The sequence below is a fragment of the Magnolia sinica genome, chromosome 18, assembly GCF_029962835.1.
Source record: "Magnolia sinica isolate HGM2019 chromosome 18, MsV1, whole genome shotgun sequence".
Classification (NCBI taxonomy): Eukaryota; Viridiplantae; Streptophyta; class Magnoliopsida; order Magnoliales; family Magnoliaceae; genus Magnolia; species Magnolia sinica.
In genome coordinates this window covers 38,166,841-38,191,633 of record NC_080590.1, presented here as the reverse complement: position 1 = coordinate 38,191,633, position 24,793 = coordinate 38,166,841, and the positions used below count along the sequence as shown (strand labels likewise).

Here is a 24,793-nt window from a genome sequence, read left to right as displayed (position 1 = left end):
TCGGAGGGGCACTATAAGACTAACATAAATTAGGGAAGAAAGGTGGGTGACCTGAATGAGGAGAATTGAGTTTTAAAATCAAACCATAAAACAAATGAATGGAGAAGCGACCAAATGGGAGAAGCGAACTTTAAAAGATCCAATAGGGAAAGAAGATTGGAATATTCTTCATCCAAATGATTGCAACAGGTAGGAAGAGACCAAATAATTGAGCCACCAATAATAGAATAACACTCGTCCACTGTGATGAAACAATTGGAAGCAAGACGAGCCAATCCCGAAAAAGTATCCTGAAGCGGCATATCTCCACACCAAGCATCTAACCAAAACCGGATGTGATTACCTTTTTCCCAAGGCGAAGGAAACTCCCGAGTGGAAAGAACGCTCAGAAGTAACAATAGCCTTCAAAATACGAGGAGCATGATAGAGCGAGGAGGATTTAATGCCCCAACCCATAGGCTAAACACCATATTTAGTTGCCACTATCTCCCTCCACAATTTGCCTCCCTCGGAGCCAAACCTCCGTTGCCATTTTCCAAGAATAGCAATGTTCATGAAATCCAAACGCTTCAAACCTACCCCTCCCTTATGTCTGGGCTTGAACACTTCCTCCCATTTTAGCAAATGGAACTTGGTGGAATCCCTGGACCCCGTCCAAACGAAATCCCTTCTAAGTTTCTCCAATTTATAACACTGACTTGGGACATTTGAAAAGCAACATGAAGTACATCAGCATATTCGAGAACGCCATTTTGATGACCGTCAGACTAGCCCCCAAGGGGAGATAACGATGCGTCCACCTAAATAATTTCCTCTCAATACCCTCCACAGCTTTGTCCCAAAGGTGCTTTAGCCAACTTGCCAATACACAATGGTAACCCAAGATAGGAAGAAGGAAATGTACCCAGATTGCACCAAATAACTGAAGCCAAATGCCTAAAGATCATCTTGAGAAACATGAATACCCAACAATTTTAATGGGGCTAAAAAGCCCCCAGCATGTTCGGGGCCCCACATCAATTTAATACACTCCCGGAGGGCCCCTATTAGGTTCGTTTTATTCTTGGGTGGACAAAATTAAAGCCCCAATGGGTTCTCATGCACCTACACAATTTTCCTATTTAGGTTTTGTTTTAAGATTAAGAGACTGGACGCATTTAGATTTGTTGTTATTTTTAATTTATGCAAAATTTATAATTTTGGGGTATGGGGTTTTCATAAATAGGACCCCTTGAGGTTTTTTTCCTCAAAATTTTAAAATTTATTTTTATTGGGCTTTAAAAATCCAATTGGGTTAAACCCTCCCTTCCCAATCCTCCTTGGAAACCAATTATATTGCCCATCTTTACCAATACGAATTTACAAAAGAAATACCTTTAGCGTTTTTTTTTTTTAAAAGTTTCAAATCGCCCAAAGAAACTTTGAAACCACCAAGATTGTACTGGTCGGGAAACCAGGGTTTTGGAGCCCCCTTGGCCAACCGACCAAGGATGGTTTCGGATTTCCCCCTCCAGTCGGCCGGTTGGCCACCTCATCCCCTGGTTGGGGGGTTGAATCTCCATTCCTACACCAAACCAACCAGAAATTATTTTAATTTTTCCCCCTTGCTAACCAATTCCCAATAAACCCTGAAATTGGATTAAACTTTTTTATTTAGAATTTACTTCCCTTTGAGGTTTGGCTAATTTTTATTAAGAAAAGTGGGTTTGACCCGATAGATTCCTTTATTAATTAACTTTTGGTTGGGAAGGAATTTTGGAATTGTTTTCAACAACAGTCTTCCTGAAACGAGAAGAATTTAGTCCCCAAAAAGATGGTTATTCTATAAATGATTCAGTTGAGATTTTTTACAATTATGATAATTTCATATAAATTTAAAGGCCAAAATCGAAAACTGGGATTTCTTTAAAAAAGTTACAACCAATTGCGAAATTTTCTTTTCCCAGAAGAATTCTGAAGGTAGTTAATTTCCTTAATAGAGCCGTAGGACAAGTTTATTTGCCAAACGTAGTACCTTTTAATTAGTGGTTTATCTCCTTACTCTTTTTGGCCCCCTCATCAGGAGCAATTCAAGAACAAAAAGTTACCTACTTTCTTTGGGTGGCTTGGAACAACTTCTCCCAAGTTTAATTGGGACCCCTGGACCTTCCGGGAAACCCCCTATTAAATGCCCAACTGGGCAATGGAGGATTAGACAAAGGAATAATGGAAAGGAATTTATGAGGCGACTTGGCCCCCCAGGGAAAGATTAAATGCTCACCAATTCCTCAAATTAAGAATGCCCCAGTTTGTGCCACTTGGCCCTAAAGACAGATTGGGGGGAATGGACCATTTTAATGGTAGAATGCACTCTAGCCGATTCCCAAATAAATTGGGGCCAAGAAAAGGGGGAAAGAAAGAAAAGCAAGGGAACTCCCAATAGTCCGGGGGGAAATGAAAGAAACACTTTAGGAAGCCTCCCTTTTTTACGTTAAATTGTTGAGGAATGAAGCCTTGGCCATGGTTTCTTGAATTAATTGAAAAGTTTAAAGGTATTATTTGCATTGTAAATATCATTGCCGTTTAAAACGGGTTTGTATTAAAAATTATCGCAAAGAATAGTTTTGCATTGTTCAAAGTTTGGGGTGGTCCTTAAAGCACTTGGAAAGGTTTTTTTTCCATTTAGGTTAAAACCCCTCTTTCCTAACCCTGGGTTTTAAAAAACCTTTAAATTTTCCCCCCCGGGGATAAAGGGGAAACCTCTACCCAATGGGTTTTTATTCTTTTCATTTCCCACCGGCTAAAACACCAAATATTCCTTTTAGGGAATAGAATTACCCCAAGGGGGGGAAAGGGAAGAAATGATATGAAACCCGGATGAGGGGGGAGCCAAAGGCCGGACCCTTCAAGGTGTTCCATTGGCCCCGCACGGGGCTTGCCACGTCTTCTATCTTATGCTGGGGGAAAAGGGAAAGTGATTTATTTTTAACTCTCGATTAAACCTACCTTACTTAAGTTCAATATTCAATTTGGGCCCCTTTTATAAAATTTCCATTCATCTGACCTTGTTTGCCATTCTTTGGATTTATAAAACCCTTTGGTTGTTTGTTCCCATTTTGGCCTACATTTGGGTAGACCGGGCCATAGGATTTCCTATTTTGTTTAAATTGTGTTTATTGGGGTAAAATCAACTAAATCCTTAACCCTGAAACTGAAAGGGTCCAAAATTTGGCGGCTCAAAAGAATTGAAGGTCGAAGGAATCCAAACCTCTAATTTTAAATGTAAAGCTTTAGCAAAAACCATCATTATAGCCCTGGCTAAGGAAGTTGAGGTATAAAGTATTAATGCAATTTCGTATTCTTTTTTTACTAAATGGCTTTTTTGGGGATTAATCCTTATTTAACCCTGGGGCATTAAAATTCCCACATTACGAAGAAAAAGGCAGTAAGTTAAGAGGTTGATGCCCTGGGGGGTTTTTGGGACTACCTCCCTGGCCCTTCACCTTAAAAGGTGGCTAAGAGGTGGTTTTGTAGGGCCCAAACAAAATAGTTAAGTTGGTTTATGCGCTTTAAACAGAGAATTTGGCCAACCACTTTAAAATTGCCCAAAATGGTTTTAAGAGTTAGCCCAGGATGAGTGGGAGGTTCAAGCGAATGTGGGCAACGAGGCATTATGTCTTTTGGGTTAACAACCCCAAGATTTAAGTTATGCCCAAGTTTGAGGCCCTGGGAAACTTAAGTTCTTTGATTTTTTTTATGCATAAAGGAAAAATAACCATTTGGGGGTTTGTGGGTCCTTGGCCAGAAATTGTCCCAATAAAGAAGGTTTTTTGTCAAACCCGGTTTTATTGTTTCAAAAGGGGAACCTAAAGGAAAGTACTCTTCCAACCTCAAATTATGAGGTGCGTCTTTCAGGTTCCATTCTTGGGTTTTAAAGTTTTAGTTACTTTGGCCCCTCAGGTTGGAAAAAGGAATTTCAAAAAAGGGCCCTCGAAGGTTAGGAGAAAAGGAAGATATGACCTTAAGTTACCGATTTTTTTAAAACTTTTAAGTCTATGGGGGGGGGTTTGGGGATCTTAGTCAAGGGCACCCCTTTTTTGGGAAAACAATGGGTAAACAAAAAATTCCACGTGTAAAGAATTTAGGGAAAATTCCGGGCTTGGGATTTAATTGGCAAAATTGTTTATTCTGTCACGGGCCAAGTTCTAAAAGAAAAATTAAACCTTAGGAGAAGTGGGTTAATTCCTTAAGAGTAACTTTGGAAGAAAGGCCAGTAGAAATAAGAGAGCGGAGTCTGTTACCTTCCATTGTGCAGGGCCTCAAGCCAAAAAAGATTATTGGTGCAGATTTTATTTGATTTGTTGAAGAGCCGTTAGGACTAGATTGGTTAGTTTTAACGGTTTTGTTTAAAGTGACCGTTGCTAGCCCTTTTTCCCCATTTTCCTAGGAGTTCAAAGGGGGTGGATTTCATAGCGACCTTGCCCTATGGAGGTGGTTTTATGGCCAACCTGGAGTCCAAAGTTTGGCAATTCTACGTAACCGGCAAAGAAAGGAAAAAAAGGTTTAAATTGTCCATTACCCTTGAGGGAAGAGGACTTTCTTGCCCCCAACATTTTGGAAAAGATTCCATAGTTGTGGACCTTTTCAAAAAAATTCATTTCGTTCAAACCTCCCAATTTAATTGCCAAGGCTTTGGAGGCGAAATTGAGGGACCAAAAACCTGTGCTAAAGGAGTGTACAGAGTTATTTTAAACACTAAGCCATTGAAATAGGCTAATTTTTTCCCTAACCCTCGAAATTCATTGAGGTTCTAGGAGTAAAGTTTGCCAATGTTTATGGGGGCCACCACAAATTTTACCAACCAAGTTTGGTTCAAAGCTCAATCCTAAGGTTTTCTTTTGAAGCATTCGGTTTTCCTAAAACCTAGATTTTGCCCTATATTATGGCCTCACAATATTTTCGGTCCTTCTTAGCTCGAAATTAGGGAAAGATTCCCCAATGAACATTCAAAAAAAAAAATTTTAAAATTTGTAGGGGCCGTGATGGTGAAAGGGGCCCGGATTGGGGGCCGTTCGTAAATTACACGCGCGTAGCGCTGGACCCTTTAAAATTATAAAACGAAATGATCTCAATGCGTATGTGGTAGATCGTCCACCTTCTATGGGAATTAGTTTTACATTCAATGTGGAAGATCTAGTTACTTTTCAGGAGACCACTAATACTTTGTTTAGCCCTTCGCCTACTCATCCTAATTCCCCATATCTGTCCCTTGACCCATGGCTTTTTCCTGATCTTTCCTCTCAACCTCTACCTTCCATACCTAACCTTCCCACACCCAGAGAGAAAATAGAGGATATTCTGGACCATCAGATAGTATCAACGTCGGACGACGGGTTTCAGAAGTACCTGGTTAAGTGGAAGTCACGCCCAGCTTCAGACAGTACATGGCTCATTGAGGAGGAGCTTCAGAGACTTGATCCTGACATCTTGGAGCGATTCAAGAGTTTTGTTTCGCCAGTGGCGAAATCGCCACAGCCGAGGAGAGTTGATGGGGACATCACGCGCACACGCACGCCCCTCTTACACACGTATGCAAGGAGGACCCTACCATCGATTTGGATCGATGACGACGTACAGGGATGGCCTCCTAGTTAGAGGACTGCGTTTTGGTTCATTGGAGTGGACCCGATAGCCATGTAAAGCCCACCATGGGTTCTCATGATCGTGGCCTACTAGTCTAATTAATCTCGTATTTTAGGTTTTGCTTATTATTGTTATTAAGAGTATCATGGACGATTTAGATTACTTTGATTAATTGTTATTTTTTATTACTTCATCGCTAAGTAATAGGTTGCCCACATGGCGCAAGTTTTGGGGTATAAGGTTTTTTTATAAATAGGCACCCCTTGTAGGTTTTTTTCCTCATTGAAGATTAATAGAAATTCTTGCATTTTTCTACTCCTCTGAGCCTCTGAGTTATGGAAATCTAATTGGGTGTGAAACCCTCCCTTCAAGCTACTGTGGTGCGAAGCCACATCTATCCCGATTCGCTTCCATCTTCTACAATCCATACTTCTCATCTCTTATAATCATCTATGCTTCAAATCTGTCCTTTATTGCAACAATTTTCTTCTTTACAACAGAATTCAAGAATCTGGTCCTGCAGGAGGGCTGAAACTTCGCCGAAGCACTATGCATAGACCGCACAACGGATCAGCCCGAAACTCGGGGATTTTGGAGCCCACCATTGGCCGAGTAGACTCAAGGAGTCGGTTTCCGGATTCGGGGCCCCCTCGCATGTGCGACCAGGCCCCTGCGCACGTGCGTCAGGTCTGGCCCGCTATCCGTGCTTGTGGACTCTTGTCAGGTTCAAATTTTCCACCTCTTTCATCCCTCTCGTACTTATTTTCCACAACCTTAACCCTAGATTGCATTGTTTTCAATTTGTTTGTCTCTTTTTTTCTAATCCTAGGGTTCTCTGAACTGAAACCTGTGAATCCCTTGGATTAAGGACAGATTGTTGTGCATGTGTGGATGAATTTACTTCCCTTTGAGTATCGTTTGGTTCATAATTTTTATTGATCCAGCCCTAACATGTGTAGGTATGGACCCGCATAGATTCCCCTTGATTGAATGTTGAACTTTTGTGTGGGATATAGAATTTGTGTAATTGTTTCTAAACTAACGTGATCTTAAGCCTGAAAATCTTGCACATCATATTTGAATTTCATGTCCTGCATCAAATTCGCATTAGAAACGTCGATATTTAATCTTAACACTGCTTCGAAACACACAATGATTTTACATAAATTATCGACTGAAGCTAAATCTGCATTGTAAAAGAGAATTGCATCATCCGCATATTGAAGATGGTTCAAATAAGACCATTTTCCTTTGCCTTGAGAAGCATCCTACTGAACGCTTGGCTGATAACAACGAACAAATAGGAAGACAAAGGATCGCCTTGCCTTATTCCACGGGAAGCCTTAAAAAACCAAAGGGGAAACCGTTAATCATAATCGAGGAAGAAGACTGAATACGGGCCTGCATCCAACTTCTCCATTTATCACTACATTTCTATCCTTTGAAGCATGTAATCTAAAAACTGGCAATCAACATGATCATAAGCCTTCTCGATATCCAATTTACACAATACCACTTTTACCCTATCTATATCTCGAGTCTAAGCATTCATGGGCTATGAGGGCTGAGTCAAAAATCTATCTGCACTAAAATCTTCCTGATTTTCTGAAATTACCGGAGACAAAACCCTTCTAAATCTCAAAGCCAAGACTTTAGCCAACAACTTGTATGGACTTCCCAAAAGACTTGTAGGCCTAATATCTTTAAGAGATTCCACTCCTTCAACTTTTGGAATGAGAGCGATGAAAGTTGCCCCAAGATCCTTGGATAGGTGACCCGTATCATAAAACTCATAGAAGAACTCCATGACATCACTTCTAATTGTCGACCAAAATTTTTGGAAGAACAAAATTGGGAAACTGTCGAGTCCCAGCACTTTATCCCCACGCATAGAGTCAATGGCAGATTTAACCTCTTCCTCCGAAAAAGACTTCTCGGTATCAGCCGCATCTTTAGTATCCAACATAGGAAAATGCAAGTTATCCAACTGGGGCCTTCTCGAATAGTCCCGCTTCTGCCTAATAGATGAGAGCTTGTCCCATAACTGATCACGCCATGCAGGGGTGCAAGGCCCATAAACCGAAGAAAAAATCCAAGTAAAACCCGAAGAACAATTACTTTAAACCACAAACAACACAAATGATCCTGACATACTATCAACCAATTTCCAATGATCAGTCTTCCAAGCCAAAAGAATGCCACCTGTAGAACCCAGACCCCACACCACATCTAAGGAAAGCCAATCAGCATTCACAGAACCCCAAGCAGAAGAAAGCATACCTTTGTCTAAGGAAGATAGCTTCGTCTTCTAAATTGGTGACTCCTAACGAGAACATTCCTCCCTCTAATTTTAAGAATGAAAACTAGAGTCAGCTATCCTCTCCAAACCAGTGTCTAGAGTGGAGTTGGGTCCTACGGATCTGCTCACCCGCCACTTCTTGCCGTTTCCTAAGATGATGTGCCGTGAACAATGGCAGAGTTGTTCCGTCATGAACAAGAGCATTAGGCGCGTGCGAAGTTTGTCTTCTGGATGCCATAGCCATTGGAAATAGACACCTTCCTCTTTCCATCTGGCTTCAAACAACCGGACTTATAGAAGTTCAATGGTATTGGATCGCTGCAGCAGCATCTAGTACACTTCTTCACATCAATGGAGAATTTGTTGAACATCCCACAGTATTGCCTCAGGTTGTTTGGTACTTCCTCGTGGGGGGAAGCATTCAAGTGGTGCAACAGTCTGGCCTTATGTTCTGTTCACGCGCAGGACTAGATGTATGAGTTGTTCTTAGCCAGCTTCTTCTCCTCACAATGGGAAGTTACTATCGCTAACTTTGCCACAACAAGGCAAGGAAGCAACTAGACTGCGCATCATTCATCGTCAGATAGAGAAGTCTTGGCTTGTCCTGCCAACACTTGCCTTCTGAGGCTGAGCAACGCAAGATTTGCATCTACAACATGCATGACAAATTGGCATATGCTCTGTTGGTCACACCCAGGACTTGGTTACACTAGCTTATGAGATCGAGCAGTCTTTGAACCACATTGACGTGCCTCGATTTCAGTGCCCTAGGAACAAGTGTAACAAATCTTCTACCTTGAACTTTGTTGACAAAGGAAGAAGCCTATGAAGGTCAACACCATGGGAGCCTAAGGGGACAAGAATGACAACAAACAACAAAGGCATAAACTGCCTCAGCCTCAGTACACCATCCTAATGGCAGACCACATTGCAATGTTCGAGCACCTCTTGGCCGAGGATCTCGTCAGCCTTCAACAGAAGTTATTCCAAAATGGTTACATAACGGCCATTATGTAATGGTAATGGTGGTAACCGTTACATGTTAAGGTGTTGTAACAACCATAATGGGCATTATGGAAAACTGGACCCATAATGGCCCGATAACGAGAGAGTGCTTACAAAGATTGACATCAATGAGGCTTGATTCCCAAAACAAACAAAAGGAAAGCGTTGATTAAACTTGAAATCAAAGCCATATGTGAAGGCTCAAAAATGCGGGGAGACTTGAAAGGCCATTGTGGTGGTTGAGACACAGAGACACATGACAAAGAACCAAAGAAGGGTCGTTACTGTGGCATAGAGGAACACTTTGCATGGAACTATGAGGTGAAACTCATCCTTGTAGAAAGCAATACTGCAACAGACGGTTAGTAGCATGGAGGGGCTAGTTACTCAGAGTGGGGGCCCTCATTGGCCATCACTGAGGTGAAATATAAGATCTTAGCCCTTTCCACATAAGTAGTGCTACTAAATCCTCATGATCGGACCTCAGGTATCATCGTGGTTGGCTCTAAGTAGCATGAGTGCTATGGTTATGCCAGTGACGAATCTTCCATTGTATTCCAAACATTGTGGTAGGCCGCAGTGTTGCTACTTGTGCTGGTTGCTTTGATGTAGTTAGTGATTCAATCTTGTACCTTTCACACGATGTGGCTACCTAGGGGGTTCGTCACAACTAAAGGATTGAGTTTTTGAGCCTTGTGTAGCAAGGAACTTGTGATCTCACTGATGGCCAAATGCTCTATCAGTAGTTCCTTGTCGTCATGCTGAGGGTTGTTAATGTTACCTGTTTTCAATGAAGAAAGAGATCAGTTATGCTGATGTTTTTCCCATTTGGCGCCGTTTGATTAAGTGAGGCGATCACTTGACATCCTTGTCAGGTACTCCAATAATGTTGAGCCTTTGTTGGGTTTCTAGATCACACCTGCACGCTAACTGTGTAGTTTGCAACAAGGTTTGCAAGATGGTTTTCGTCCATGGCTATGAAGATGATGAATGTCGGACCCGTGGTGATTAGAATTTGAAAGATCTTGAAGGACAGCTTGAGAGCCCCCTTTCTGCTCTAGTTTGGAAGGTGATCGGCATTGCAAATTGCAATTTAAATAAACCTGGAATTCCCTGATCCCCTTCCCTCTCTTTTTCTTTCTTTCTTGATATTGAAAGTTCAGGTTTTCATCGAACCAAGCAGATCTAGGAATACATGAGATGGTGTAATGGTTTGGAATGGGCCAGGCAGTCAAGAAAGTCGACCGCATCAATGACCCTTGTGCACATGGTGTTGCCTCTTCTCCACATCAAGAGAAAGTATGACTAAAATTTGCTCAAATTAAAAAAATGAAAAAGAAAAACAGGTAGTATGACTAAAATGTCAACTATTCCAATTCCATTTTACTTCTATCATTTTCTGTGTTTGGTGGTTTTTGCTAATTGATTATGTAAAACGTGATGAAAAGAACTTTAAAGGGTATGGTGAGAAAGTAAGGGGTCGTTTGGATGCCTGTAAAATCCTTTAGTTGTAAAGGGTTTATAAGTAAAAACATTACGAGGGCTGTTTGTATGCCTATAATTATCTGTAACACTTTACAGGTTACAAGGGCTTCTAGAATTCTATCATTTTGTTATATTTCAGATTATAGGTAATAGGTGATTTGATTATAAGCTCAATGGTCTTTTTTTGTACTTAAATTAAAGAGAGTCTCTCTCTCTCTCTCTCTCTCTCTCTCTCTCTCTCTCTCTCTCTCTCTCTCTCTCAGCCAGCCAGAGAAGATAGATTGTAAACAATTTACACCTAAAAAGAGGGTATATAGTGTTTACAATGAAAAATTTTATAGGCATCCAAATGACCCCCAAGTAATGAATTTCCTATCAAACATGATATGGTAGATACCTAATCCGAGCAGAACGAGAAACACTTTAATGGCAAGCTTGAGCATGTAGACGCATGTGTCATAATTGGGTGGAAGCACTTGAACTGGCTTTGAAGATGGCCTGGACGGTGTAGTTCCGTTTTGTATGCCAACACGTTCAATTGAAACAAGCCCTTCACTTCCGCCAACACGTTCGCCTCTCTCAACATGTTCAATGAAAATATGCCCTTCTCTGCCACCAACACCTTCAATGAAAAAAAAATGCCATGGAGTTAGTGAAGGAAGGAGGCTGCGTGGCAATTCCATGACTCATCTCGTTTGGTCCTCAGCCAAGTCGCAACTCACTGGAGTTGGGGCTGACTCAGTCCGACTTACGGATGACTCGAGGTATTGAACCAGATTGGGTTCGACCAAGTCAACTTGGATGAGTTGCATCAGACTCGTCCAAGTCTTATAGCCATGCTGCAGAGTACTAGATGATTGACCGCAAAGCAGGCACGTGAAACAGTCTAGTCAAATGCAGATGGTCGAAATCGGAAGTCAAATATGTTGTGCATGCCCATCATGACTCGTCTGAGTCGACTCTCCGAGCTTGTCTCAAGATTGGATGATTCTATCCGAGTCACCAGACTCTTTACTATGCCTACCTCAATTGTACATCTGATGTCCATAGCATAGTGATCCAGACTGTTGGTGTGACGTGAACCTCTATGAATGGGCCATCCCCGAAACTCTAAAAATTGGAATACTCTTATCCATCTGTTTATTTCACTTAAATGTGGCGCTGTGGCTGTGCTTCTCTTCTCGACCGTCTATTTCCAGGCCACAAATTGAAGGAACTAGGATGTATATATTAAGGAGATTTTGGGGTGGGTTCCATCGACAACAGACCAACGGCATGGATCAGTGAACCATTGGCTCCACTTGTACAAAATGAAGATGAGTACCATGTGATGAACAGTGTCAACATTTTTACCTGAAGGCTGTGGGTCCGGATGGTGGCTGTCATGGTCTGGCTGTTCTACGTCTCTTCCTATATATAAATCATGACAAAATAAATTAAAAAAGCAAGAGTATATAATGGAGTAGACAAAAAAGGAGGGGCTTGGAATTTCACTTACCGTATACATGCACGGACTTGTTACATTCTATTAAGGACTTGGCATTCTTGGATTCCCTTTTGTACCTGGCGACTAGAGATAGAAAGAAAAAAGAAAAAAAAAAGTTGAGAAAATGTAACAGGGTAAAAAGAATATTGTGGGTCCTGTTTTATCCACATTATCCATCCATTTTTCTATATCATTTTAGAGTACGAGCCCAAAATTAAGGCAGATCCAACTACACAGGAAGCAGTGATAATAATGACACTCACAGTTAAAACCTTCCTAAGGCCCACCATGATGTTCCGATGAAGCGAAAACACAAATATCAGCTTAATCCAAAAAAAAAAAAACAATTTTTAGGCCCCCAAAATGTTTCAGCAATAGTTGTTTAATCCCCAGTGCGGTCCACTTGAGGCTTGGAACTGCCGGGTAAAAAAAAAAAAACAATTTTTAGGCCCCCAAAATGTTTCAGCAATAGTTGTTTAATCCCCAGTGTGGTCCACTTGAGGCTTGGAACTGCCGGGTAAAATGATATGACAAAATGGACCAAGGAAAAAAAAAACAGGGTCTGGTCAATGTGGGTCCACCATTTTGGATCTGATTAAGAGTGGGTTGGGTTAATTTTAATTTTAACATCAACGAAACAAGGCTTGCAAGCCACGATGCCCCTCATGTGTCAAACTAGCACAAGTGTATGATCTAGCCTATCCGTCCGACTGGGCCAACAATATGAATACCCGTATTTGACATGAGCACGACCCATACCCCACAAGAAACTACCTCCATGTTTAGAAACCATGAATTCCATGCAATGATTTTAACGATTATCGATTATTGCAAGAAGAATATCAGATTTCCACTTGCTATTGGGGATTTTATATTTCACTAGTTCTTGTGGAAATTATTATTGCGTGATCATTATTTTTCTTTCTTTTCTGTGAATTCCATGCACTCAAACATGCTCTAGGGGTGGCAATGGGACGGGTGGCCCTGCCCTTGTCTGACAGCCCTTGAAGGTCGGACTTGGTCTTGGACCCAACCTGGCATGCTGGCTGGTCCGATTATTAGGTTTGGCTGCTGTTGTAAAATAGACGTGGACAATTTAAGATATTAGTGAGCACTCCCATTCAACATGCACGTGTAATTTAAAAGCATTTTTGGATCCAAGCGTACGTTTTTATGATTAAAGCTATTCACGACTTGTTATGGATGGAGGGCAGGTGTTTTTTTTTTCCCCCCTCTCAGTTTTGACTATTTCAAATCTTTAATCATTTCACTATTTTCCTTATAGGTCCAGCTCTCACCCAGCTTAGCCTAATAGGGCTAAGGCTAGGGACATGGCCTTTTTAGCCTGGATAGGCCTTAGGTGATACTAGGGCTAGGGTTGGGGCTGAGTTTGAGCCATCTTCGGCACAACCCATTTGAATTCTCTATTGGGCTATCTTTTTGGATAAATGGTGAACAGAAGGGTTATCAGATAATTGACGTATTGGATGTCAAAAATACAAAACATTGTGGCCCTAGGGAGGGCTTCTCATAGAAGGAAACATGTTAAGGTAATTTAGGTTTTAATTAAAAGGGTATTTCGTCATTTAAATGAAGTCTTCTATTCACTATTTAACTTGTATAAACAAAAAAGTGTTACAAAATTCTTCATATATAAGTATAATTAGATAAATAATAGGTAGCCAGCTATATTTATACCATAAAAGTAATTCGTATGAATAAGTATTTGAATGTGATTTTCTCTCTCTCTTTTTTTTAATTATTAATATATGGAATCAAGCCAAATGAAGACCCACTAGCCTTCAAGTTGAATTGACCCAGTCAGTTTTTAAGTTTCTGAACTATGCTTAGAATTAAACATACAAATAATATGTAAAATGATGTGTACTGTGTGTCCAAAAATTACTTTTGGTGGACATTTAGGCCTATTTGGATACCACCAAATAAGTTGCTTTTAAATCATGTCTAAGCCATTAAGTTACTTTTTTGGATTAAGTTAGTTTAGTAAATATGGTCATTTTTTTTTTTTTGTTAGCATGTTAGTACACCCCACTGTCAGTACACCCTTCTCTATTAGCCAACCCCACTGGGGAATCGATACCAAAGGTATCTTCACTCAGTCTACCACTTGAGATATGGATCAAGGCGCGTTTAGTAAATATGGTTGCTAAAATTTACTCACCCTACCACACTTGAGGTTTATATGTCTCTTCCTTTGAGTTTTTCTCGACAGGGGAAATCTTGTGTTTGTCCACTTCACCCATTATGATTTTAATTGAGAAAATTGTGTGGCAATGGTGGACATGGATCTTGCAAATCTCTCCAAACATCACATCACAGGCATTGTTGGTGTAGATATATGCTATTTGACAATATTTTGGTAAGGGCATTAAGATTCCAAGAAAGGACAATATCATTATAAGGGGTCTAGAGTGCAAAATTAAAAGAATGACGAGAAGGTTGAGAGAAATATCCTTCAATCAAGTATAATTTATTTTTTACACTAAGAGTGACGATCATGTCATGGCTCTAGCAAAATTGTTGCCTGTGAGTGGCTGAGAAACGAGTGTAACCTACGGCTGATCAGAGTAGTGGAGATGGAGAGGATTCGAGGGATCTAGATGCATCTGGTTAAGGGCTGAATCGGGTACCACATTTTCTTAAACGGAATCGGCCAGAGCTGATTATTAGAAGGTTAGGGCCGTGGATTTTCTATTGCAGGAGGACGTTGTGGCAAGGGTGATGAAAAACCACAGTAAAAAGTGGCAATTGAACGCCTACCATTAAAGACTTCTTGGGAGACTATTTTTAATGGCGGGCTTTCAATCACCACTGTTTTTCTTTGGTGTGGTCCCCCTGAGAATTGGATCTGCTTCATTTTTGGGTTCATGCCTTAAAATGATGATCCAAAATGGACAGACTGTATGGATAAAATACATACATGATAGTGGGGCCCACAGAGCACCGTCCAGCTGCGAAGTAGCTACTGCCAGTGTCAGTATTCAATCCCACGTTCACTTGATGGATGCTGTACGACTCATTCCATCCTAAGTCGAGTTGCAACTCGCCCAAGTCGAGGTTGACTGGGGGGGGCGTCTTGTGGTGCCTATTCAAGTGGGTCCCACCAAATCCGAGTCGACTCGTTCGAGTCACACCCGACTCGGACAAGCCTTAAAATCATATATAGCAGATTACTTACAGAAGATGGCAGTCAGCTTCCATAAAAAAGTGATGAAATCCCAGCAAGCCGTGTAATTCTGTGGTAATGGGCATTCTCTCTCTCTATCAGAATCAAGTAAATACGTGCTGTTGAAAAGTGTCTCTTCTTCAAACGGATCAGTCGGTGTACCTACCAAACAATTCCAAATTAGATTACCTTCAATACATACGACGACGAGGTGGAGCCAACCCAAGTGATTGAATGTCATGCTCTTGATCTTTGTTTATCAAACTGGGGCCCTTAGTTTAGTGATCCTAACCGTCCACACGATTGGCCCCACCGTAGATGGTCTATGCTCGGAAAATTCATTCTATTGGAAGAACTAAGCCATTGAATCTTTAGATCTTTTGTGGTTGAACATGGACCATTGCTGTATTTTCTGGGATGTTCATCAGTTATGCCCATCATCTAAGTGAAATCACGCAGTTGCAACTAATAGGCAGGCCGTACATTTTTTAATGATGGACGGTTAAGAAGGATTCACCAACGGTCCACATTTCAAGCACAACCATGCTTCATTTTGGCACACAGACGATGCACAGTGGACCAACTAATGTGGACGGAGGTGGATTGGGTACGACCCCCACCAGGACCTAGCTAAAGACGGATGGTCTTGGCAGTGCTTCTGTGGGGCCCACTGTGATGTATGTGTTTTATCCACGCCCTCCATCCATCTTGACAGATCATTGTAGGGCCTGGTCCCAAAAAGGAGGTAGATCGATGGCTTGATTGGACCACACCACGGAAGCAGTGGTGACATTCGCACTCACCTTTGAAACCTTTCTAGGGCCACGGTTGTGTTTATTTGCCATTCAACCTGTTCACGTGGTCACGAATATATGGATGAAGGGAAAACATAAATATCAGCTTAATCCAAAACTTTCGTGGCTTCTAAAGGTTTTCATAGTAGGCGATCAATCCTCTTTGTTTTCTGTGGTATGGTTCACTCCAGCATTTGATCCCTTTTTTGATTCATGCATTAAAATGAATCTCCGTGGAAGTTCCTGCGCTGTATGTGAGAAATCCACTTTATCCATACATTTTGTAATCTCGTTTTAGGACATACAACCAAAATGAGGCAGATCTAAAAGATTCAATGACTGCTATTGAAACATTCTTATGATTGAAAAGTTTTTTTTTTTTTCAAAATCAAAGTTAAGCCCCACAATTGACTTCAAATCAGTGGGAATGACTTTATAAATGGTTTGGATGGCATATTGACATCAAGGTGGAGCTTACCAAGGTTTTGACAATGGGCATTTCTTTCTCCAATCACTTTCCTATGGCCTACTTAGTTTTCGATCCGTCACATATTTTACTGCACATCTTAAAATGAGCTTTTTAAAAAAGGATGAACAGGGTGGATTTCTCACAAACATTGCGGTGGCCTCACCTAACATCACAGCTTAGGAACTTCCTGCTACCAATTGCATATTGAGTAAATTCTGTGGGGTCCACCATGATTTATGCACTTTATCCACTCCATCCATTCATTTTACCAGATAATTTTAGGGTTTAAGACAAAAAATGTGAGGTGTATCTAAATCTCAAGTGGACCACACATAGGAAATAATATGAATTGAGTGTCTAATTTTTGAGGGCTATAGAAGTTTTGGATCAATCTCATATTTTTGTTTTCCCTTTAGCCATGTCTTTGTGATCTTATGAACAGATTGGATGACAAATAAACATCACTATGTATTCTAAAAAGGTTTCAACTATTGAAATCATTATTTTTACTGTTTCATGCAGTATGGTTCACTAAAGCTCTGGATATTATTTAATTTTGTGCTCAACCCCTAAACTGATACCAAAAAAATAGATGGACAGAGCAGATTTGCCACACTTATTCACGGTGGGCGCAACATAGCTTACTCAGTATGATAAGAGCATACTGAATAGCTCAGGGATCGAATTTCCTTCCTGCGAAAGGCTTTGGCAGGACAGACGCGTCCTATAAGCTGCCACTTTCGCAGGTGGATCGTGAGAGGTGAGACCCCCCGCATCACCGAAGATTGTTCGGCCCTCACCGTAGAGCCCACCTTAATATAGGTATTACGTATCTATGCTGTCTATCCAATTCAGAATCATTTTAGGGCATTGTCCCGAAAATGAAGCAGATCTAATTATGACGTGGACAATACCATAAGAAACGGTGGAGATTGACTGTCCTACCATTAAAAACTTCTTAGGGTGCACCTTAAAGTTTCTGTAGTATTTATTTTCCATCCAATCTGTTGATTCACTTAAGCCGGTATGAAGGAAAAAATTAAATAATAAAAAAATTAGCTTGATCCAAAACTTTTGTGGCCTATTAATGATCAATCATCACTGTTTCTTATGGTATGGTCCACCTGATAATTAGATCTGCTTCATTTTTGGAATAATGCCCTAAAATAATATGAAAAACACGATCCGCTTCATTTTTAGAATAATGGCCTAAAGTAATATGAAAAAAACGAATGAACAGAGTGGATACATAATAAATACATCAAGGTGGGCCCCACTATAACCCCGTGGTAAGGGCCGCACCGTCTTGTGTGAGGCCGCGGTCTCACCTAATCCGCTCTCGTGGATTGTTCACTTTCTTTGGACCGGAATCTTTTACAACACCTGCTCTACGTATACCAAAGTTAGTATATCACGCTAGCTTTGTGGGCCTCACCGTTATGTATATGTAAAATCCACTCCATCCATCAAGTGAGAAACCTTATAATATTCGTGTATTAAAAAGATAATCCTGGCAGAAAAATTCATATGGGCCTCACCAATGGGAACAATATAAAATCCCTTAAAACCTTTAAGTTCACACAGTGTGTCCCACCTGAGTTGTGGATCTAGCGGATTTTTGGCCCCAAGACCTATTAACGTGGTGAGAACCTAATGAATGGAATGGATTTTACATTTACAATATGGTAGGCACCAAAGAGCTTATGTGTTAGAGAGAGAGAGAGTTCTTGTCTTACAGTCGTAGATGATAGAATCGAATGTGCCAAGTGGACGTCCACTCCTAAAAAGGGAAGGATGGCTAGCCATTAGATGCAGAGCTGATTGCCCCTTCTCATTGTGAGAGTTAATCAGCGTTGGGTACTTGTGAATTATGATAAAGGCCAGATCTGCCAACCACAAAACAACCATCTCATACATGCAGTACGTATAAAATAAATTAAAATTAAAAAAAATAAAAATAAAATGTAGCAGGTATATGATAGACGGTTGATGATTACCAAAGTACTCTCCCATGATGGCACAATGTAGAATAGTGTTCCCATCAGCTCTTCTACAAAGCGAAATATCATCACCATTTGGGCACTTGGAATGAAGGGTCATGAATGTCTCCTTCCTTCCATGATAGACGGCTAAGAAGAGCGGTGTCTCGCCGTCGTTGTTGCGGGATGTAATTAGTTCAGGGACTTTTCTAGCCATGCACAAGCAAATCTCCACCATACCAAGGGTGGCCGCTAGATGGAGTGCAATGTTCCCTCGATCGTTCTTTATGGCTAGGATTCTCTCGAGGTCTTGGTTGGCGATTAGATCCACCAGCTTTCTCGCTGTTGCTTCTCTTCTACCATAGATGGCAACATGCAATGCTGTATCTCCTGATCTTGTGATCTTGGCCTCTTGGGCCCTTGGATTGTCCTTGCAGACTCTCACAACTTCTTCCCAATTTTCCTTCATCGCATTTTTGAACATGGATTTGGTGGTGTCCTCTTCCATTTGGGAATTACAGGCCAAAATCATTCTGCAGGGAATGTTCATGTAAGTGTCTTATTTATTTTGGACATTAGATATGGAAGTGGCAGCAGCCGATAAGTGTTACCCCGCTAACACTTTACCATTTGAGGCCCATCTTGATAGATTTTCTCTAAATCCATGCCGTCCATCCGTTTTTTCAGATTATTTTAGAATGTTATACGGTAACTTAATCTATTAAAATCTCTCAGGTGGACCACACCACTGGGAAAAGTGGTGAAGGACCATTAAAAGCTTTCCGTTGCCACAAAAGTTTTAGATCAAGCTGTTCTTTTAAATTTCCCTTCATCCAGGTTCTGTTGACCTTATCAACGGTTTGGATGGAAAATAAATATTATGGATCTTCCTACATTGGGCCCTGGTAAGTTTTTAATGGTGGACATTCAATCACCACCGTTTCCTGTAGTGTGGTCCACTTGAGATTTGGATCTTCTTAATGTTTTGGACCGCATCCAAAAGTGGGCGTGAAAAACGGATGCACGGCGTGGATATACAAAAAAACATCAAGGTGGACCCAACGGTAAGGATAGCACCCACTAAGGTGTCACCCGTTAATACCTAATCCGCTCCCAATGGAAGTGCCCTCAACATTATTTCAATTAAAAATTCCACGTACCACGTGTCCTTGTACTTGCACCTGGGAAGCGGATTGCCTACTGAGTAAACTCGCCACCATGATTTATATACTTTATCCATTCCGTCCATCCATTTTATCATATAATTTTAATGATTAGTTCAAAACTGAAGCATATCCAAATATCAAACGAACCAACCCACGGGGAAGAGCTTGCATTGAACGTCTACCATGGAAAAGTTCTCGAGGGCCATAGAAGTTTTGGATGAAGCTGATATTTTTGTTTTCCCTTCATTCTATGCCTTCTTTTTTAAAAAATAAAAAAAAAAAAATCTTACTAGCCATGTTGGATGACAAATAAACATCACTGTCAGTCCGTCGTAGGAAGGTTTCAACGGTGGAGATCATTATTCCCCAGTGGTGTGTTCTATAATTTGAGCTTTGGATATACTTCAATTTTGGGCTCAAACCCTAAAATGAGATGGAAAAACGTACGGACGGCGTGGATGAACCATATACATTCACAATGGGCCTAACACAGTTTACGATAAAAGCGTCCTGAGTTACTTGGTAGACAATCCGATTTCTTGCACCTCCCTAGTAAAGTTGGTTAAAGAGCATATAATCCTATTTTCGAGGTGGTCACAGCCTGTAAAATGGTTGATTGAAGATTATCTACAAATAAACTAATGAAAACTTGAGTTCTTGGACAATGGAAAGTGAGGGCCTTCTCCAATATACGTCCATCTTCTATTTTATTCATTTTCTAACATTTTGCTGTCTTTATTCTTTCTCAAGCAGCAAGGGATTCTTTTCTCCCTTGGAGAGGAACTTTGATGCGACTATATTCCACAGGCACATCAATCTAACCGTTCAAAATTGTGGATCTCATGTAAGTAGGGTATGCACTTAAAGTCAAATTAGTGCAAACACCAGCATCCTATTCATTTGTAGAAAATTTCATATTTCCACCGTCCATTTGCTGGCCCAGAATTGGCCAATTAGAATCTATATGTTTAGTGTAATTTCTGGTAGCATACCTGATTAAGAATAGGAATACGATTTGGGTATTGTGGTTACATGCATGCCACGTGTACAACTGATGTATCGATGCGTGTAGATCATCGTACTCAGCGAGCCAAATCCGCATGAGAAATGCTCCTGTACGGTCAAGGCGAAGTAAGTTATAATGATCTTACTTGCATGGGGTCACTTGGACAGTTAATTCTATTTATTTGAAGTGTACACAAGTCAAGAACACATTTCATGGAGGCCATGGTAAATCACACTGATTAGCTAATATAATTCATCGTTGATTTTTCCTTATTTTCTTATTACCATCTGTTGGGTATAAAAATAGTTCAAGTCAGATATGTGGACTTATAGAATGGACCAACTCTACAAAATAGCAGGGCCCTCGATATCCGAGCCAATAAGGGCTTTTACGTCCAAAAACAGGCTGACCTTCAAGGATGTCGACACAGCTGTAAGGACCATAAAAAAGTACAATCATAAAGTCACTCATATGGCCAATTATCAACCAAACCCATAGGTCGGTAATAGATCGGCCAAAACACGACCCTAGATTGATACAATAGTGTTGAGGGTCAAATATTGCATATCAGACCCTGTTATTGCCTGGATTTTCAAATATGATACTGTTTAAACAGCCCGATTTAAATTGTGTTTGTGTTGCAGGGCGTATTTACGAGCCTGGAATGGAAAAAGGTACTAAGAGCATGGATTTAATAGTCTGAAGTCACCAAGGCAAGCGACGGACCCTAGGAGACCAAGAGCGACGGATGTGCATGCCAGGGATGCAAGAAATTCGAGAAACTGAAGCTCAAGTGGCCCGAAAGACAGCCAGAATGCAAGATCACAAGGTTTCCACCATCCGTTCGGCTCGAAAATTCATACATGGACTGAGGACCATAAATTAACCGTACACATCGAAATTCAGCCATTGGATCCTTGTGGAAATGTCCCAACGGTCAAATCATCCCACAAAACATCGATCTGGGACCCACCTGATATCTGGACATGCTTCAATTCTGGTCTCAACCGTTTAAATTAGATGGCATAACAGATGGTCGGAGCGGATATTTCATATACCTCAAGGTGGGACCCACCTTAAGTGGTGTGTGTGCACAGCATACGTGCGCCCGCTGTGCACTGGATCAGCAGACGTGGTCAAACCAACCGCTGACCCGCAAGGATTTAACGATCCTTCCTCCCGCTTGCGAAAAGGCCAACAGGGAGTTGTGGATGATTGCAGATGGGCCACCATCTCGGCCCAGAAGGCTGATCTGGACCGTCCATCAAGCATTAACAGGCCATTTGATCCAAGCCTAGGAGAGGAATTTATGAAAGAGCAGTAAGATCGATTTTTAACCGTTCAAACGCAAGACGAACGACAGAAAAATGATTCCGTGGGCCGTATCAACGGACAACCAAAACCGTCCATCTCCAACCGAAATTCCGAGGCGAATTCAACTGACGGAGTGGATTTCCTCTCCAGCATCTATCATGGGCCCACCAACCATCACAGCGCGGTAAAATTCGCAGAGGCGTGCGAACGGCAATTGCGGACGTCGCATGGGCCACCGCGGGATGTTGGACGATCAAGGTCCTGATTGAGGCCATGATCCGGACCGTCCAAACTCTTGTAAAGACGGTTCTGACTCTGCCTAAGAAGTCAGATTTGAAAAGTTTAGACGGTCAGCGAACCAAATTTGGATCGTGCGCAAGTCGGTTTCCGCGGTTTCGCAACACAAAAACAGAGCTTGCGTAGGTCCGTTTAGCAAGAGATTGGGCGGAAATACTTATAAAGAAGGCATCGTCCAGCACTACAAAAGGGGGGGAGGAAGGAGAGAGCTGCACGTGAGCGAGGCTTGGGGCTGGAAATTGGAAGGTGAAGACAGGAAGGTCTGAGGCTTGGGGCTGGACAGGAATTCATCTCCAGAGCTGGAAGGGAGACAGGGGAAGTGGTTCTTTAGAGTTTTATTTTATTTTATTCTTTCTCAGGTGTTCTAGCCTCATCATGTCAGGCTAAACCTCTTAGCTAGGGCTAAGAGGTGAGGCTTGTAAAGTGATGGGAGAATTTATGCTGATTGTATCTTTTGATTGAAGTGGTTTCTGATTCAATTTTATTATGGGAATATTTATAGTTTTTAAGGGCCTGTTGTGACTGAAATTACAATGGGTCTGCAATGGCTTTGAGTATTTCTTTTCCTTATTTTGCTTGTGACGTCAGGAAGCCCTGCTGTCCGCCATCGTCTCCTGGGCATGGTTAGATGTCTGTACCCTTCCTAACCTTCATAATCATTTGATTGGTTGGTAATTAGTTTAATTCTTTTGTTAACTTTGTCTCCTGGGCATGGTTTGGTGATGGAATCCATTCTAATTCATATACCTTTCATCTCTTTAAAATTATATCAGAGGAAGTTCAGTTTAATTTTCATAATTTTTGAAGCAGGCATAAGATCTCCCTGATCTTTACAAGTGGATCCTCTGAATCCCTAGTTTCCTTCCTCTGAATTCCTTAAGTTTTACATTAATCTCTCACCATTATTCATCAGTTTATATTTGATTTAGATTGCATCTTAGGCTAGTTTTATTTCTACCTAGTTTCAGGAAACGTACAAGTTTCAGTCCCTGTGGATTCGACCTCGGTCTTACCGAGTTTATTACTACATCACAACCTTATACTTGGGAAGTGAACAAGTTTTTGGCGCCGTTGCCGGGGATTGACGGCTACGTTTTTTTGAAATTAATTTGTTTTAGAATTAGTTTAAGATTAGGATTTTTCTAACTATAGGTCTAGGTTTTTCTGATTTCTAGAAACTAACCTGTTTTTCTTATTTTGTAGGATCCTGACATGAGTTTCTAAATTCCTCTACTTTTTCTACTTTTTAGAATTAGGGTTTAAATTTTGAAAATTTTTAATTTTAGTATTTTTCTATTTTTAGGAAGTAGTTTATTTTTAAACACTTTCCTCTTTTATTTTTTTACTTTCTAATTTTAACTCTTCTAGAATCTAACTTTGTTTCCTAATTTACTTTTAGAAATTTTTTTACTTGTGGAATTTTTGTTTAGAAACTAACTTTCCTATTGTGTAGGCCTTTAAGATAGAAATTTCTAATTCGGTAAGTTCTTTCTCTCTACTTTCTATTTTTCATATCTCTTTTTAATTTACTTTTTAGTTTAAGACTTTCTTCTTTTAGAAACTAGTTCACTTCTATCTTCCTTTTTAAGGATTTTCTAATTCTAGACATTCTCTTTAGAACTGACTTGTTTGTTTTCTTTTGCAGTTCCTTAACTTAAGGGCTTCAATTTGGTAATTTCTTTCCAACTCTCTCTTTCTTTCTAGATTTTCTTTCCCTTTCTTAGGATTAGGTTTTGAATTTAATTGAGGGCTGTGAGTGTTTCATGCCCAAGTGGGCCCGTGACAACACTCGACGTCTCTTGACTGAAGGAGGATTGGTTAAGGGGTTGACTATCCATCGCAGGACTAGACACCACTCGAAATCCCCTGAGTTAATTAAAGTTATAGCTGAAGACCAACCTCCTCTACTTCCACCCAGGGTGGAGGATACCCAAGATGAGAATGAGGTGCATCAGGCACCCCCACCTCATACTTTACGAGATTATCTACAACCGGCGGGAGTGAGTACGCCCTCATGCATGATTTTCCCTGAAAACACAGGACAAATAGACATCAAACCAGGAGTTATCCAACTCCTTCTCAAATTCCATGGACTTGAATCAGAGAGTCCATATTTACATTTGAAAGAGTTCGATGAGATTATAGCTACATTATGTTTTCCTAATGTATCTGAGGATACAATCAGGCTGAAACTCTTTCCTTTTTCCTTAAGAGAAAGCTAAGACGTTGTTACATTCACTGCGTCCTAGATCCATTGGCACATGGAACGACATGCAGAGGGAATTCATAAAAAAATTCTTCCCATATCATAAAACGATTACCCTCAGAAAAGCAATCATGAACTTTGCCCAAAAGGAAGATGAAACATTCTTCCAATGTTGAGAAAGGTTCAAAGATTTGGTCAGTTCATGCCCACAACACGGATTTGAAACGTGGCGCATTACAAATTTTTTCTATGATGGACTGACATCTTCCATGCGCCAAATGTTCGAGACAATGTGTAATGGAGAGTTCATTAATAAAGATGTTGACGAGGTATGGGATTACCTCGATAGTCTTGCTGAAAAAACATAATCATGGGACTATTACCCAAAGTCGAACACCACGTCTAGGCCGACTCAATTAAAGGAGAAAGGTGGATTATATCTCTTAAAAGAAGAGGATGATCTCAAGTGTAAAGTGAC

At 40.8% G+C, this 24,793-nt stretch overlaps 1 protein-coding gene and 1 non-coding gene across 2 annotated transcripts in view; both read right to left on the bottom strand.

The window, feature by feature from the left end:
• The window catches only part of LOC131232354 (uncharacterized), a 31,791-nt gene extending 12,902 nt beyond the window's left edge, over positions 1–18,889 (bottom strand). The window contains exons 1-6 of the mRNA XM_058228586.1: positions 18,345–18,889; positions 18,084–18,233; positions 15,097–15,246; positions 11,910–11,981; positions 11,765–11,821; positions 10,809–11,033 (exon numbers count right to left, since the gene is read on the bottom strand). Of these exons, the coding sequence (XP_058084569.1) occupies positions 10,809–11,033; positions 11,765–11,821; positions 11,910–11,981; positions 15,097–15,246; positions 18,084–18,233; positions 18,345–18,876 (1,186 nt within the window). The 5' untranslated portion in view covers positions 18,877–18,889. The remainder of the gene's footprint in view (positions 1–10,808; positions 11,034–11,764; positions 11,822–11,909; positions 11,982–15,096; positions 15,247–18,083; positions 18,234–18,344) is intronic.
• A 5,539-nt stretch (positions 18,890–24,428) lies between these two features.
• Positions 24,429–24,535, bottom strand: LOC131234064 (small nucleolar RNA R71). Its single transcript, XR_009165477.1, has one exon. It is a non-coding gene; the product is annotated as a small nucleolar RNA R71 (small nucleolar RNA).
• Positions 24,536–24,793: the final 258 nt, after the last annotated feature.